The 18486-nt window shown below is 44.7% G+C and overlaps 1 protein-coding gene across 4 annotated transcripts in view; it reads right to left on the minus strand.

Moving 5' to 3' along the window:
- The window catches only part of SPEG (striated muscle enriched protein kinase), a 2620794-nt gene that overhangs the window by 1075966 nt on the left and 1526342 nt on the right, over window positions 1-18486 (minus strand). For all 4 annotated transcript variants that reach the window (XM_069616880.1, XM_069616879.1, XM_069616881.1 and 1 more), the window contains one exon: window positions 17558-17764. In XM_069616880.1, the coding sequence (XP_069472981.1) occupies window positions 17558-17764 (207 nt within the window). The remainder of the gene's footprint in view (window positions 1-17557; window positions 17765-18486) is intronic.

Genomic DNA, 18486 nt, shown 5'->3' on the forward strand with positions numbered 1-18486 from the left:
TATTTTAATGACGACATGGCCAGCCTCTTTATGGACAACAGGCCCCTATGACGTAGGCCTATTGAAGGGGGCTGGGGAAGTGAAGACTAAATTGAACCAGGAGCAATTTTACCTCAAGCATGACAGTATCCTATGTCTCGAGAGGCAGATGAAGGTATTTTCAAGACGATATCTGCCATGGTGGCACAAGGCCGCTTAGTGACGTCAGAGTCACTGTGCAATACCGCATTTTATACGATTAAAAAAGGGAAAGGGGGATTGTGGCGTTTAATTCAAGATTTAAGACCGATTAACCAGATTGTTGAGGCTGAGTTCCCTCTAGTTCCTAATCCTGCGACGATATTATATAATATTCCTGTTAAGGCATGAGATTTCGCAATGATTGACTGGAATTTTTCTCAATACCATCACATAAAGACTTGCAAGATCTGACGTCAATTACGTTCAGACAAAATCGTCTGAAAAGCACTCGTTTACACCAGGGGTACTGTGAGTCTCCATCGATTTTCAATAGAGTCCTACAGATGGACTCAAGCAATATTGATTTAGAAAGTGCTGTGTTGCAGTACGTGGATGACATATTGGTCTGTAGCACCTCAGAGGAAGAGTGCAGACGCAATTCAGTTCAGCTAATGATTATTCTTGCAGAGAAAGGAAAGGATATAAAGTAGACAAGGAGAAATTGCAGTACATAGGCCAGTTAATTTCATGTGAGGGAAAGAAAGTTACTCCTGAAAGGTCTGAGGCTATTTTGAAAACAGCAAAGCTACTCACGATAAATCACATGCAGAGATTTTTGGGACTGTCTAACTATGTCAGAGCATGGGTCTTTGATTACAGTTCATACATAAGGCCCTTGTTACAAGCACTGAAGAAAGCACAGGTAAATCATGAAAATAATTGTTTGGACTGAGGAAATGGAAAAAGGGTTTGACGAGTTGAAAAAGGCAATTTGCACTGCTCCAGTTTTAGGGATTCCCAATTATGCTAAGGAATTGTTCTTATTTTCACACACGAATGGCACTGTTATGACAGCTGTACTCACACAGAGAACCATGTTGGGATACAAGCCCCTTAGATATTACAGTGGAATTCTAGACCCAGTAGTGAGAGGTAATTTTCTGTGCGAACAGTCTTTGGCTGCCGCCGCGTTCACCATTGAGAAGGCTACCAGCATAGTAATGGGATGTTCCATGTCGTTATTTGTTGAAAATGCTTTGTTTGCCATTTTGGAAAAACCAAAGGGTACGTTGACTTCTCAAAGGGCTTCTGCCTATGAAGTGGTAATATTGAATCTGGTCATTAAAATAGTCAGATGCAGAATACTGAATCCTGCCATGTTTGTAGCAGAACCACTGGCAGAGGGCGAGCATGAACACGATTGCTCGAACTATGAGGAATTCTATGATGAACTCCCGAGGGTGCAGGAAAATGCGGTGTCAGCTGGGGAGATTCTTTTTATTGACGATTCTTCGAGAATCTATCAAAATGACGGACAGAGATATACAGGTGCCGCTGTGGTGAAGCACATGGCCAATGGGGAGTTTGAAGTATTGATAAGTGCATGGCTACCGTCTCACTTTTCGGCACAGGCTGCAGAATTAGTGGCGTTGATTATTGCACTCAAGAGACACACAGACCAGGAAGTAACCGTGTACAGTGCCTCCGCCTATGCAACGTCGACAGTGCATGCAGGGTTAGCACGTTGGAAAAGAAGGGGCTACCTCCGAGCGGACGGCACTCCAGTGCAACACACAGCTTTATTGGACAGACTCATTAAAGCACTACAACTCCCAGTAACCATCGCAGTAGTTAAATTAAATGCGTAGCACATGCTAAAAGAGCAGATTTTTATCTCACATGGAAATCTAAAATCAGATGACGAAGGCAAGCGAATTGCATGTTCAGAGATTATTATGTATTTTGATACGCCTGATGTGAATGAAAGCCTGATGTGCCTGAATGTTATAATAACTTGTCTAGGACTCAGCTAGCAGAGATCCAAGGGGAAGCACCTCAGAATGAGAAAGACCTGTCGACGCAGAGAGGGTGTTCTTTAAACCCCTCTGAAGCATTGTGGCAACAAGACAGCACTGGTAAACCAGTGATGCCTGTAGCCTTATCAAGGGTGGTGTTGGACCAGCGACACCACCCTGCGCACGTTACTAGAGAGAGAATCGCCACAACTATTGCAGAAGAATGGTTTGTTCCAAATATAGTAGAACATGTTGCGCTCCAAGTAAGTGGCTCAGAAGTGGCTGTTCGGCTGAGGGACTCTTAGCCTCAACTCTGTGCATTGAAGATTCCTGTGATTTGGTATAAGCGCCTCCCACTTACCCAGGATCCATTAAAATCAGCCAGGCACGCGCTCCTGAGCGCGCACTCCAAGTAAGTGGCTCTGAAGTGGCTGTTCGGCTGAGGGACTCTGGAGCCTTAACTCTGTGCATTGAAGATTCCTGTGATTTGGTACGCTCTAAGCTCTGGATATATCATGCAGGACTTATATGGACTCTCTAATATATTTACTAAGTACCAGATAGTAATATAGTGCTGATATATTAATTTATTTCACTTTTATAGGTATAAGCCCCTCCCACTTACCCAGGATCCATTAAAATCAGCCAGGCACGCGCTCCTGCTTGCGCGCTCCGAACAAGTGGCTCAGAAGTGGCCATTCGGCTGAGGGACTCTGGAGCCTCAACTCTGTGCATTGAAGATTCCTGTGATTTGGTATGCTCTAAGCCATGGATATATCAAGAAGGACTTATATGGACTCTCTAATATATTTACTAAGTACCAAATGGTAATATAGTGCTGATATATTAATTTATTTCACTTTTATAGGTATAAGCCCCTTCCACTTACCCAGGATCCATTAAAATCAGCCAGGCACGCGCTCCTGTGTGCCCACTCCCAGTAAGTGGCTCGGAAGTGGCTGTGCGGCTGTTCGCAGCGCAGCATGCGAGCTAAACCTAGCACACAATTCCTAGCTTCCCCAGCATTTCTTTTTGTTGCCATTCAGGAGCGCTGCACTGCGCATCATGTATAATGGAAAGTAAGTGTACTTCCATAACAAACCAAGAGGTGCTGTCATTGCTGTATGATTAGAGCAGCGTGTTTAGCTGTTAACCCTCGATTGGTGTTTGATTGCATTTCTCTCTGTTGTCTCTGTTGTAATTCCGGAGCACTGCAACGCGCATCATTGCTGTATGTTTAGAACAGCGTGTTTAGCTGCTAGCCGTTGATTGGTGTTACTGGTCGCGGCTGTATGGCGTTTGGGCGTTACACGCCAAAAATAACTGACGTGCGTAATGAGCTAAGAAGATCTCAATAATCATCGTAGAGAACTATAGTGGAGGTGACACCGCAGATTGTAACGAATAATGAATACCTGCGGTGATCATCACTTCTCCCCTCCTCCCTTTCTTTCCTGGCCACACTTGTCTATTGTTTAGTCGGTCTGTATGTAGGTAGTGTAGTGCGAGACACACTACCTAAGCTAGGAAGTGAATAGAGGTAAAAGCTAGGGGTCGAGAGTGTGAACAGTGTAGACTCGTGCCAATTACCGAACACAGTATTGTCTAGCGGATCAGAAGTCTTTAATAGCGATTGCAATCGCACTCGCTATTGTATACTTTGTTTGATATGTGTGGGCAACAAGTTTGGCGAGACCATGGACGCCTATGATGAAGAGATTGCCATGCACAAGGTTACAACAAATCCTAAAAAAGTGCCGACTTTATGTAAACAGATAACGGAATACTATGGTAAAGTTCAAGCAGTGACGTCTTTGATGACAACATCGCTTAAATCTGTGACTGAAGACTTAGTCGCAGAATTAGCAAATGACCTACGTTGTGTGAGTGCCAAATTGTTGAGTGATGTGAAATGCGGCCAGCCTAAAAAACTGACCATAAAAAAGAGTGAGGAATGTGAAGCGAACATATTTTCACCTGCAGTTGGAACAGGGATAGACCCCCTTGAGCAAGAGAAGGTATATGAGGGGAAAACTAAAGCAATGGAGCATACGTAAACATTGATGCATAGCAAGGTATTATGCATGCATCCTAGCACTGGAAAAAGCACCAATGATTGATCAGCATCAAAGTTGGAAGAGTTTGATGTTGAATATCACTCTTAATAGAGGCAGCTTCTACCCCCATGTATTTCACACCACCCAACAAGATGACTATGCCAACAGCTAGTGATTATTCGCATCTTCCCAACTATGAGTTCACGAAGAACATAAAGAACGAGATTAATCCATCTAGAGTCTCCGATTTCACTTTCAAATCTAACAACTTGGGGGAAAAGTATACTCTTAAGCTACCCATTACCAAAGCAATGAGTGATCCTTGTGAAGTGAAATGTGAGAGTGGAAATGAGAATAGAAAGAACTCAGATGACATGTTCTAGGCATTAGAAAATGTGTTGACCATGTTGTTAGCAAAATGGGATCATTTGGAAAAAAAGATTGCTAGTCAATCGTTGCTAATTCATATGAGCATGAAGGGCGATGCCACTAAGTATGTATAAGAGAGACCAGTACATCACCGGTGAAACATGGTGGCACACCAGGGAACAAAAAGAGTAAAAAAGTGGTGGGTACCCACCATGAGAAAATAGTGAGAAATGTAAAATTAAAATCAGTGCAGCTCATCATGCGTCCATGTACAGCAATAAAACATTATCTCGTAAACAGAGGTTGCATATATTGGAAAACAGAAAAGCAGGTACAACCACTGTTAGTCGTGTCACTGAAGTACATCATCCTGACAAAAGTATGGAAATTGTACCCCTACAGGCAAATGGTCCATTGCTGAAGAATCCTAATGATGAGAGTGAAGTAAACATTAGTGTCCCCGTTGTAGATGGGGTTCAACTGAGGAATCCTGGAAAATCATTGAAGATTGGCCAAATACAAGTAAAATCTGGTGCAAAGGATTTGGTGGATAATAATGTGGGCAAAGCACAAATGACTCTCCCTGCGGTATGGGCGATGCAAATCAAAAATATTGAGATAAATATGGAACCACAAATAATCCCTAAAAAGGTGGAGTTTTCTGATGTGATGTCAGCCCTCCAACTTGTTTGATTACATCAGGAGAACCCCCCACTGTCCCTCAATAGAAAAGCAGTCTTATGTATTTTTCAATCTATCGTCCCGTTGAGAATCATTACTATTAATGATATCCACCTAGTTGACCAGGTAGAACTCACAAATCAATACATATCAAATATATGTTTTGAAGCAGAGGCAACTTTAAACTACATAATGGAATTTGAAGGATACCTCCTTATATTGGGTTATAATGCCAATAGAGTTGTGATCCTGTTGGTTAAGCCGGGTAGCGACCTAGTAAAACTAAGTGTCACAATAACATCTAATGTAGCTCCAGGTAATACTAACGCATGCCCAACCAGACTAACATTACCGAGTAAGCCTACCAAGAACATACCTAATATGGTGAAAAGTTCTGAGGTATTGACAACAGACAGGACACAGAGCTCACTGGTAGATATCTCAATGAATGGAACTCCTAATAAATAAATAATACTTTAATGTGATATAGATTGAAAAATTCAAACTTTACACATATTACTTTTACATAATCAAAAAAGGAAAATTTAAAATATGCAATTTATACAATTGTGTAAGTATAAAAAAGAAAAAGAAAAATCAAGTATATCTAAATACATATAACTTTTACAATATCCAAAAGCTTCCTAAAAAAAAAAAAAAAACTTCATAATAAAACATTTTTTTTTAAAATCATTTCAATCATTTAAATCAGGATGCCCATCGCTTTTTCAATCTGGAGCCATACATTATATAATGCAATAAAAAGATGCATATTTACTGTATTAGTACAGTATAACCAAAATTGATTTTCCTGTATAGATTCCAGATTATGGGCAAATTCTCCTAGATATTTAACAATTGTGGGTCTCATTGTGATGCATTCAGTTAATAGATGCCTGGCTGTCTCCAGACTTTCAGGTAGGTTATATATACGACATATACGTTCTACAGTTGCGATCTTTTCCCTAGGTCCCACATTACACAAGGTCGGTAGTTGCTCAAGACGGAAAAGAATAATAAACCGTCTTAGCCTTGTGGAAGGGCATAGGTACAGATATGCCTGAGGTTTCATAAAGTTGTAAAGTCGATACTTTACAAAGGCACATGACTTTAAGCACCCTAGATGGGAAAAGTTCTCTAACCAATCCCAGAGATCTACCTTTTTCCCCAGTGCTGTCATGACCTCCTGGGAAATGGTTGTCCCTCTGTCAGTCCAGCCAATATCTCTCAGAAATTGGGTCATACTTTTCTGGAGAGGAGAGGTAGTATCTTTTTTACTTACTTCTATATGCATGGTAACCAGCATAGGGTTAAAAGAACTATTCTTCATCTTGAGATAAAAGCCCACCCTCTTTTTCAGTACCATTGCTTTAAGTGAGGGTAGACCCAACTCCAGCCTTATAAGGGCCATAGGAACACTAGGGGGTAACCCCAGTATGCGTCGCCAAAATTTTCCCTCCACCACTTGCAGCCAGGCTAGATCAGAAGAGGTTAGTGCTTCCAGGCCATACGTAATCATAGGCGCAAACACCTGTATGTACAGGTGTCTCGTCCCCCATAGTGTAAAACCAGCCTGCCTCCTGGTAAATGACGCAATTAAAGCTGTAACTTGCTGCGCCCTAGTTCTCCTATTTTGTCTACACAGAGAGTAATCACCCCATGGTTCAATTTCAACTCCTAAATACCGATAGGATGGGGAATAAAGTATATTATCATTCTGCACCCATAGCTCAACACGAGAGACTTTTTTCTTCGTGAATCTAATCACTTTGGTCTTATCAAGGTTAACAGCTAACCCATTGATCTTTGCGTACTCCCATAGTGCTACCGCTGAGCTCCTAATACCCGCAATAGTGTTGTCGAAAATGACCAAATCATCCGCATATGCCAGTACTGCACAAGTTGTATCCCCTACTTTAGGTGGGCAGTTATTCACTTCGGCCAACACTATTGGGATATCGTATACGTACAGATTGTACACCAGTGGAGCAGTTACACATCCCTGTTTTACCCCCCTATCTTGTCTCACTTGTCTAGTCAAGGATCCCTCTTGATTTAATCTGAGGCACACCATGGTGTTATGGTGCAGCTGTCTTAAGTAGTAAAGTAGACTAGGCGGGCAACCCATAACTTCCAGCTTTGTCCACAGCCTGGCTCTAGGTATAGAATCGAATGCGGCCTTAAAGTCAATGTAAAGGGCGTATAGCGGGGGCTGTCCCTTGCTAAGTGCCCGAGTTCGTAGTATGTCCATCACCCACAAATTGTGCGTGGTAGAGAAACCACGCCGGAATCCACATTGGAACCTACTAAGAATGTTAGTCTGTTCAGCCCAATTCTGTAATTCCGTGAGCAGTAAAGCCGCAAAGAGTTTTCCCGTGGTATCCAGCATGGAAAGAAGCCTATAATTATTTGGATCCATACGGCATCCCTTCTTGAACACCGGCACCAATATCGCCGTTTGCCATGAACGGGGAATCATCCCCTGAGCTAATACCTTTTTAAAGAGTATTGACAGAAGAGAAGCCCAAAAAGCTGGGTGGTTCTTAATGACTATATTCGCTAGCCCATTCGGGCCAGGAGCTCTAGAAGCTTTCAAGGTTGCTATTTTATTCAGTATGGCCTCTTCCGAGGCCTCAAAGGGCGGGGGGAAGGGATTCTTCACTCTAGATATTATGGGTACATCTACCTCTCCAGAGTTACGGTCCAGAAGAAATCTTACCCAGGTTTCCTCTCCTATAGGATTGTCCAGCTGACCCTTGGCCTTCTCTCTGTTCTCTTTCAGTAGCTGCCATATATTACGCGAATTTCCAGCGCAGATAGTGTTTACCAGCCTCTGATTTCTAATATTCCTCTCTGTATTTCTGATGGTTCTGATACTAGCTCTATATTTGTTTTTAGCTTTTCTGACTTTGTCATAGTATAAGGAACCCGCTATATTCAGTCTCCTAAACCCCCGCAATTCTGCTCTTAGCCTTCTCTTAGCATCACGAATATCCTCATTATAAGGCTGAGTGGTACCTCCGGGATTTATCATAACGTTTTTCCTTGAGGTCGCATGTAGTCCTGAAAATTCCAGGATCCATTCTTCTATTTCATTTACGGTCAGCTGTTCAAAATGGGGAAGGGGAGCCTGGGCTTGGGATAAGAGTGCTTCCGTAGCCTTTTTAATGTTTCTCTCCGACCAGATAATTCTAGTGCCTGTGCAATTGGTTTGTATATTGCCTATATTACACTTAATGGCGGGAGAGAGAGAAAGTTGAAGGGAACACTCGAGAGCCGCATGGTCACTCCATTCATTGGGTATGATTCTCATATCATTTACTATAGGCAACATTTCAGGACACATGAATATGTAGTCTAGGGTGCTGTATGAAATACCATTAGACCATGTCTGTTTCCCCGGCCTATCACCCATTGTTCTACCATTAATCATGGATAAATCCCATGTCTTAAAAAATTGTAGCCACCCCAACCCTTCACTCTCTCTTTTGTCATGGGTCATTAGACATTTTTCATTCAGGGCAGGGTATTTGGCGACCAGCTGATCATCCTTCATATGACAATTAAAATCACCCATCACCACTACCGCTAAATTGCCGGATCTTTGAGTCCAAAAAGTCAATAACTCATGAATGGCTTCTTGTAGAGATTCCCTTATCAATGCTCCCGGGGGATTATAGAGGTTAATCAGTAAGAATCTACTGTGCCCATAATCCTTGGGATAGTCAACCTCAACCGCCAGATGGTAATCAGTGGCATTGACCAGGATCTTCCGCGAGTTGATCGTATTAACCACTCCTATAATAAGTCCCCCATAAGGGCGACCCTTATCCCCTCTTTTGGCAAATGTCTGATGTACTACAAAACCGTCCAATAATAGAGAGTTCAATGCCCATGTTTCCTGGAGACATATACAGCTATGCTTCAGCAATAAATCCATAGACCCTTCGTATCTCAGAAGATGGGCAAAACCCCGACAGTTCCAAGAAACGAAGGAAAAGCTTCAGAGGTTCTGTATCATTCGCGGGAGAGCTTCCAACAATGTTTTGAGGGCTTGTTGTATTTCAGACATCGCCGTATTTTCTGGTGCCTCTTGATTGACCACATTATCTTGCACCACTAGCTTGTCCAATGGAGTTTGTAACTCCTTGGTCATGTAATCCTTAGTTTCTTCAGTAAGGTCTCTCTCCTGTGGATCTACATCAATAGCAATATCTACGGTTATCAGTTCTTTTTTAAATTTTCTGATCAGCTGAGCTGAGGCTAGGAAAGTACAATGGATGGCGGAAACATGTGGATTAGGGACCTGCAAGGGTTCGATGAAAAAGAAGTCGTCGGATTTCATAACTCTCAACTGTGGGATATAATGTAGTCGGGTTAGGAATTCTGATCTTGCCAGCCAGGGATTTTTACCACTAGGGTAGAGGTTCTTAATGTAGCAAATACGATTCACATTACATTCCTCATCCGTGCTAATTTGCACGGGCCGTACCGGCTCTGGTGTTTCATCTGTACCAGCTGAGCCGATCTGATCCTCCGGTTCGACTGTGACACTATCATCTTGGTCAGTGTCTTCATCAGAGAGGCCGTCTAGATCTGCCTCCTTAAATTTTTCTCCTGGTACTAACCAATCGGCCAATGGCCCCTTAGCTTCTGCGGCTCGAGCTACTGCTCTCGCCTTTCTTTTTCTGGCTTTTTTGGAACGTGTTTCCGCGGCTGCTTTAGGTCTTACACTGGAGGGTATAGGATTCGTTGCTACTTTCTTGCTTTTCAAAGCCCTTTTGGCCAATCTTCGTTGTTTCCTCGTAAGAAAGATCCCAGGGCTGTGCACGATTTCTAGATCCTCTACAGTTATTACTGAAAGGTTTTCTATAGGAGGATTGACCTCCAGGTCCTTGTCCAGGATCGCATTTTCCGCCACTTCTTCCATTCTCTCCTCTGCTTCTTTCATCTCCTCAATGGTATGAATAGCATCCGAGAGGTTTGCTTCTATCTCATCCTGCGGGAAGTCCTTCCGCTCTAGTGCCCTCGTAATATTATTCGTATTTGTCAGTATGCTCCCAGTCATTTGCAACAGTATTTTGAGTGCAAATTGTAATGACGCTACAGATGATTGGAGCTCCATAATGGCCGTGTTGTTAATGTACGGATTTAAATCTTCGTTATCCTCCTTCTCCGGATCATCTTCTATGGAGGCCATCGCTAGATTAGGAGATACCGAGAGACGTCCACAGCTAGACACAGGATTGGCTTCCTCAAGTGTTATATTATTACTTTCTTTATGGTGAGTAGAATTATTAAATGCCTTTGCTGGATTCTGCGTTACCATCCCTCTCTGAATACTCAAGCAGAGGTCAAGTAATGAGTTATTATCAATATCCTCATAATTTGAGGAATTTAGTAAGATACTCTCCTTATTCCCTGGCTCAGCCATTACCTCATTTATTGTTGAGTTAATCTCCGGTGGTGGATTTACTCCAAAAAAGTCTGTGATGGCTCCTTGTGCCACAGGCGTTGTGTTAAGATTCTTTTTGCTTTTATTACCTTTCTTTCTGTTTTCCTTGCCATCGTTCACTGGCATAGTCTTGCCTTTCCGCAGGTTGTAATTTGACTGTGGTGCTTTTTTCCCTCGCTGCATTTCCTCAGCGTGATAATTCGATCCGTGGGAAAATACTGAGTTAGAGTCCTACTATTTATACTACCCTAGAACAGTCACCACAATTCTGTGCCTGAAAAGACCAGCCACTTCTATAAGTCACGTGCCCCAGGCAACGTTATGACTAGTGGATAGCTCACGGAGGAATATAAATGATGTGGGCAGGGGGAAGGGGCAGGGGGGGGGTGTGTGTGTGTGTACTGAAGGGAACCACAGAGTACCCCGGTGGGCCTGTTGTCTGGGGCCTGCACAAAACACACCACACCTTATCAGTCGTCCAGGCCCAGCTGTAGCCCCCTACTCCAGCCCCAGTCTCCCCAGCCAAAGCACAGCCCACACCACTACCACTCCCGTGGTGGACAGTCACGTATGCCAGCACACTGGGGTACTCAGGTCAGGGAATCGGAAATACCAGCACCCACTCCGTTCCTGTCGCCCAGTGCTCTACCACCTACTTGTGATACTCCGAGGTGTCGCCTCGTCTCGGCACACAGTAGGCTCTTGTGGCTGCTGCCTCCGTCCTGTTCTCCGTACTAGAACTCGGTCCTCGTTGCCTCAGCCTTGGCGTTGCAGAGCCTGTAAGCTCGGGGCTCCACCGAGTATCCCGTGCCTCCTGTGCTTTCCCGCACTGCTAGCACCGTCAGCACCGTCAGCAACCCGCAGCTCGCAGCAGCCCGCAGCCACAGCCGCGGCCGCCGTAATGGCGGATTAGAGTAAAAGACCTTCCAACCACAGAGTCCACAGAGTCAAGCCGCACTGTCGTCCTGCCATAAACCGAGACACAGCCGAGACACAGCCGCTTCCGACCCTATTCTTTCACCTAATTCGAACTCCTAATGATTTACCTGAGGGTTATTGGCAGTGGCTACCAGTATCATTCAAGCCACACTTTCCAGCAGAACGGCATTGATATGATAAAATGTTAATGCTCTACTCATGGAACACCAGAGGGCATATCCATCTTTTTGAAGATGAGGGTTTGGTGGCTAATATGGAGATGTTTAAGATAGTAGCACTCCAAGAAACATGGTTGACAGCTGAAGTGCAGCTAGATGGTAGATGCATGGTCCATCAAGTGGCTACCCAAGGCCCTCTTGGGAGACCTAAGGGGGACTCTTAGTCTCTATATTATTGCCATGCAACATCGAGAAGCTGGTACAATCAACTCAGAATATTTTGGTAACCAAGATTTCACGCTTGACTCTAATAGTAATTGTGATAAAAGTGTACGACCCTCCAAATATGGTAATGACAGTAGAAAACATTAAGGTTGTCGATACTATCCTACAGATGTATAGCCACCGTCTTCCTGTATGGTTGGTGGGCGACTTCAATGCGCTGATTGGAGATCTCCATCTGCATGAAGATCACTCATCAGGCCTAAAATCCTCTGCTAACATTAATAAGAAATCTAACAGGCATCGACAAAAAATGGCATACACTCTTAGCAGCACATAAAATAGTGAAACTAAATGGATTGACACCAGGAGATGCCCATATGGCATTTACCAGAATCAAGGGAAGATCAGCGTCGACACTATGTTCTCTTGAATACCATAGGGATATGAGCATAGTCGAACGTGAGGAGAGTGACCATCTTCCATTATCCCTCTTCCTATTTGAACAAATGTAGAAAGTGAATATGATGGTAATGAGTTGGTACATCTAAATGAGGGGCAGAACTGCATCTTATGGCACCAGCGTAATATTGAGCAAGCTAATATATTAGCCACTGCTCTACTACCTGGTTTAATACAAGAAGGAATGAATGGTGGGAACTCGAATGAGCTCATGTTGTCAAATTTCGCAAGCATAATGCAAACCATACAAGTACAAGTTGCTGAAAAAAGACATTACAAAACAGCAACAGAAAGATCCAATAAACTTGTTCATGTAAAGGTTATGACAAGCTAATAAACAAAGCTAAAAAGAATATCCGGAAAGAAATCAGGAGGATAACAACACAACAAAAACATAGGGGTATGTCGATATCAGTAGTTAACCTCATTAAAATAACGATTGCAAATCTAAAACAGTTATCCTTTTGCCAACTACCTGAGTCGTTTCGATTATTGATATTTGAGTAACTTCTGCATGCCCATTCATCTCAAGGGTATTGCTACCTCATCTTAAAGGGCTGGAAGCATCCAGTTCAAGTCCGTCTCCTCTCTTCCCATCTGGAGCTCCTGGGCTACCCGGCTATGCCTCTGCCCACACTGCCAGTCTGCTTCTCCATCATTCGACCGATGAAGTGAGTGTCAGTAGCTGGTTTTGCCGCCTCCTTCACTCCCCTCATTCCTACTATTCACTCTCACACTGACTCAGCTCTTGCTAACCACCTCTCCATCTCCAACACCCTTGACATCCTTGACCCTGCCATGAGGATCCGCATTAAGTCTGCTTCCAAGTGCAATAGTTGGTATGATTCTGACCAAGCCTCGTGGAAAAGCAAGTACAAAGTTGCCGAACGGAAGTGGTTGGCTTCTATTCTACCACATCCTCTGACAAACTGGCCTTTTGCTTGCTCCAAAGGCAATACAGACTCTCCACCCGCTCCAAGAAATGGGCCCATATCCAATCTCGCCTCTCTGGGGCCACAAACAACATGGCTGAACTTTTTAAAACCTGTAAGGAACTTCCCAATCCTACTGCAGTCTCCACTTCTCCTCTTCCTTCTCAGGCCCTCTGCACAACGTTGGCTACCCATTTCATAACCAAAACTCAGGACATCCTGTCCTCTCTCTCCTCTACGCCCTTCCCTCCCCCGCCTGCATGCAAGTCTTACCAGGCCCCCTTCTTTCCCTCCCCCTACTCTCATCCTTCTCGCCCATTGCACCCTATGAGGTCACCAAGACAGTCCGCTGTATGAAAGTCTCCCCCAAACAGGTTCTTCCATGCTCCTCTACAACTATCAAGGACACTATTGCCTCGCTCCCTCCTTGGCTGAGTTCTGTAACCACTCTTTTGTCACTGGCTCCTTTACCTTCACCCCTCAAGCACTCCCTTGTGCACCGACTCCTAAAAAAGAGGTCTGAGGACCCTTCCTGCCCAGCTAACTACCACCCTATCTCCACTACGCCCTTCTTGGGCAAGTCCTGGAGAAGTTGATTGGCTCCCAACTAATCCATCACACTGAATCTGTTAGCTGCCTCCACGAGCACCAGTCTGGCTTCAGAGCAGCCACAGGCACGGAAACTGCTTTCCTGAACACCCATGATGACCTACTCTGAAACCTCGAGTCCAACTCTCATTCCGCCCTTATCCTCAGTCAATCATTCCATCCTCATAAATTGGCATCACGGATCGGGCACTGGATTGGTTGACCTCTTTCCTCTCGAATCAGCCCTTCCATGTGCAACTGGGCCCTTTTCTCTCCTTTACCTCACTCTTGACTTGCGGCTTCCCTCAGGGCTTTATCCTCTCGCTGTGGCTCTTTGTCACAGCGCGTGGAGCGGTGTGCTCCACATCAGGCCGAACGCCTATTTGACGTTCCCTGCGTCCACGTCCTTTGCGATAGCCATGGTGCCTTCATCAATGCCAGGCACGCATACAGAGACTTCCCAACATCCCGTCTCCTGGGCAACAACGTAGGATGCCGTAACACGTGACCGCATGGGAACGTATTTCCTTTCCACTCTTACTACTCGCGGCGCTTCTGATTGAAGTTTGGTACACCATCCTGTGTTTTGTCCTGATCGTTTTCTCGTTAAACGCCATGCTCTAACCTCAGAACGTCAACGGACTGCCTCGCCTGTCTCTTTCTTGCATTTTCAGTGAATTTCCTGCGCTCTGACCCCGGAACGCCCACGGACTGCCTTGCCTGCTTCTTTGTTGCTTTTTCAGTGAATTCTCTGCGCTCTGATCTCGGAACGTCCACGGACTGCCTTGCCGGCTCCTTGTTTGCTTTTTCAGTGAGTCCCCTACAGTCTGACCTCAGAGACCTCCTACACTCAGTCTCTACCTGAACCCTCATCTTGTCACCTTTACAGTACCTTTTTGGACCGCCTCACTACTTCGTTGAACCCACATCAGATTGGATTGTGAAAAGATATTTCCTAGGATTCTCTCTCCTGTTGGACATGGTCGCTATGCAGTGCTTTCCCTCCAGCATGTCCCTTGAACTGTAGTGCTCCCTCGTTCGGGATAGGTCCTACTAATAAACTAACATCAAATCCCATTCAGTTCCCTTCGATTGGTACTGGGTTCTACGTTCTCCTCTCAAGATTCTGGTTATTTTGTGATCCGCACCGCCTGGAACTGAAGTCATGCTTACATAAGGTTAGTGATCAATTGGCCCTATTCTGTTCTACTTACCAATATTTCTTCTTTATCTGATACCCTCTCCTTTCTTTTCTCTTCAGCCTGGCGTGTACTGGCTCTACCTTGCTCTCTCATTTGAATCATTGTGGTACCCGTTCATTACTACGTGTAGCACGGTGTATCAAAAGAAAGGTTGCCCTCAATTGAGGATACCCTTCTTGGTTTCAAGTCATGTTTTGGCAGTATCAGGCGGAGTTTCGTCCAGACGACTTCCAGGTGTCCTGATCTATTGTACGTGAGTACTAACACTCTTCAACATTTACCTTACTCCTCTTGCACACTTGATCTCCACCTTCTCTCCTCATTTCCAATGTCACGCTGCTGACATACAGCTCTCCTTTAAGCGTCCCTCCTCTTCCTTCTGTCCGTCCTCTTTCATTCCTGACTGTCTGACTGCTATTCAGGCATGGTGTGCTGCTAACGATCTCTGTTTAATGCCAGTAAGACTGAGATCCTTCTCATTGGGACTCCTACCCCCCCTTCCCTCCTACACTCTGGTCGCCCTCCTTGGGCCCCCTCCCCTCACCCTTGTGTGAGTCTAAAAACGTGGGTGTCATCTTTGACTCCTCTCTCTCCTTCTCACCTCATATCGCTGACCTTACCAAGAAGGCCCACTATCAGCTTCACCTCCTCATGGGCATTTTCCCTTTCCTCACCTTCTCCCAGAAACTTAATGTCTCCAGAGCTTTGGTCTCTCAAAACAGCCTTTTCCTTAATCTTCCTCTTTCCTCCTTCTGACCTGTTCAACTAAATAGGACTGCAAGATTTATCCTTGGCCTCAAGCCCAGGGACCTCATCTCTCCAGCCCTAAAATCTCTCCACTGGCTCCCAGTGGTTGCAAGGATCAAATTCAAGACCCTTTGCATCATCCACAAGGCCTTCTGGGGCCTGGGACATCGATACATCCAACTCTCTGTCCCTAAATACCTTCCTGCTAGAATTTTCTGGTCCTCTAGCTACAACTCATTGCAGATCAGACGTTTCTCCAAGCAGAGAGTGGGGATAGATCTCTCTTTTCGGCAGGAACCTCCACTCTGTAACGGCCTCCCTGGCCCTCGCCGACTTGAGCCGGATCTCCTTATGTTCCAGAAGCTTCTCAAGACTTTCCTTTTCTTCTCCTCCTTCACTCTCCCCCTCCCCTGTTAGTATCCTCCTGCCGCTACAACTGGATACCTGTTTCCCTTATGAGCCTCACCGAGGTCAGGCCCTTCTTCGACCAGTCTTCACTCGCATCGCTTCCTACCAGCACTTGACCTTGGGCACCCTTCCCTGTCTAACCTTCTGAGGCTGGTCCACCCCCGTCCTCGCATTTGACCCCTACGCCTGATTCCCCCATGCATCTGCCCTCCTGAGCACCCTTTAGCACTTGCCCAGCCCCTCGCCCCCCCACACTCCCTCCAGCACTTCTCCCTCTCCCTATCCCTCCATTCGGCCCTGATCTGTCCCTTCTCCCTGCACTTCTTGTTACTGCACTTGCGCAATCTGAATGTCACAAGGCCTAGTAGGACCGTTATAGTTTTTCTCTCCTCTGCCCCCCCCCACCCTCTTTTTTTGTCTTGTGGCACGTGTAAACACTTTTCGCTGTATAGGCGCCATACAAATGTTCAATAAATAGGTTAAGGGTTTGATGCGGGGTAAAGAGGATTCAGGGGGCGACTAGGGAGGTTGGGGTGGCTGCCACCAGGAAGGGGGTGAAAAGGTGGAATGGATGTAATGGTAGGGGAAGGCTGGAGATAAGAGGGTTGCAACACACAGGAAATAACAAAGGAAGCAGTGTAGAAGATTATCCTTGCACGCTCGGATTCAGAATAAGTTTCATTTTATTTATATTTGCATGACAAAAATAATAAATGTTTAAAAAAGCAAAAAGAAAATGTTATCATCACAAATCATAACACATTTCAAAAGGTTTTTAATATAAAAACACTCCACCATTTTAACAGTGATCAAAAATGAAAATGTTCTTTAATTCGTAATGTCCAGTGCTGCCACAGGAGATATTTTTGTACAAAATGTAAAACTGTTTTGGGATTGAAGTTTGAGAACACTCACACTTTTAGATGATTATTGCTAAATTAAGACATCTAAGCTTGCAAATTCAAGAGCAAATGACCAAAGCTATGATTAAAGCGGATATTGGTTCATTCTAATCCCTGCATAGATTCAAAAACTAAACTTGAAACAATGAACCCCGAAACAGAAAAAAACGGTCTCCCTAAATCCTTAGCTGCCATCGGTACTATAATGAAGCTCCATGATTGCTCCACTGTGGCCCTTCAGAGCCGCATACTTTTCACAAACATCATACACATTCCAAGGCAATATTAGTCTGTCAAATATATATGCAATTTAGATAACTGTACCTATTAGCGATGAATAGCTATATCCCTAAACTGTATCACTGGTGTTCAGCAAGACAATATTATGGAGCTCCAGTAGCCAGTGCATTCTTATCAAGGAGTACCATGATGGCACCTGAATGTGGAATCATTCCTTACCTCGGTCAAGCAGCTGTGTGGTATCACTGGGAGGTGAAGGCCTGCTATTGGTTTTTGGTGTGGACGTGATGACCCGAAAGAGGTATTGGACACCTTTGGCAAGCACGTAAATGGTGTGGGTGGTTTCCTTTAAATTGCTAGCAACGGTTGTCCACTGGCCCGTGCCTAAAGCTTGCTGCTGCACAATGTAGCTGACCTGGGCAGGATCTGTGAAAAAGAGAGCGTATGGAGACTTAGGAATCCAGCATGCTCTAACAATACCTTCTGGCACGTACCCACAGTCTTCTTTGAACCCATTTCCTGAAACTGGCTCTCATGTTTCAACTTTCACACAGCTCACACACAGCTCGGTGAATACATGGCTCAAGACCCAAGACTCTGCTACCACTTGACGCTCCCTTTCTGATTACAAGGATACGTCTGTCATGCTACTTACTTGTATCGTTCTGTCCCTAGGGTTCTCTATATCTGGCCTTTGCTGCTGACTTAAGTATCTTGTGTCCTCAGGGCTCTGTATCTCTGAGCAACAACCTTTAAGGCCAACTAAATTTACTGTGTCACTTCACTTGTGCTTTGTCTCTGCACACACTGCCATTTGCTTCTGACCAACTTATCTCCACTTAAGGCCCCATATCGCTGGGCACTGGCCCTTGATGGTGACATAATTCACTGTGTCACTTGGACTTTCTCTCTGCATACACTTCCACATGTTGCCCACTTACATCTGTGTCCCTATGATTCTCCATCCCAAGACAAACTGACTTCCACTGCGTGTCCTATCTGCCTGAGCTCATGTGATTATTCATCTTAGAGCACGCTATCTCCTTTTGCCTCTTCACTTTCCTCATTTGTCAATGTCTGTCCATCTCAGGGCTACCTTCTGACTCCTGAAAATTCAAGTCCCTCTCTCCCACTGACTGTCTAGCCCA

Source organism: Ambystoma mexicanum, chromosome 9, assembly GCF_040938575.1.
Source record: "Ambystoma mexicanum isolate Mex_15411 chromosome 9, UKY_AmexF1_1, whole genome shotgun sequence".
In the NCBI taxonomy this organism is placed as follows: Eukaryota; Metazoa; Chordata; class Amphibia; order Caudata; family Ambystomatidae; genus Ambystoma; species Ambystoma mexicanum.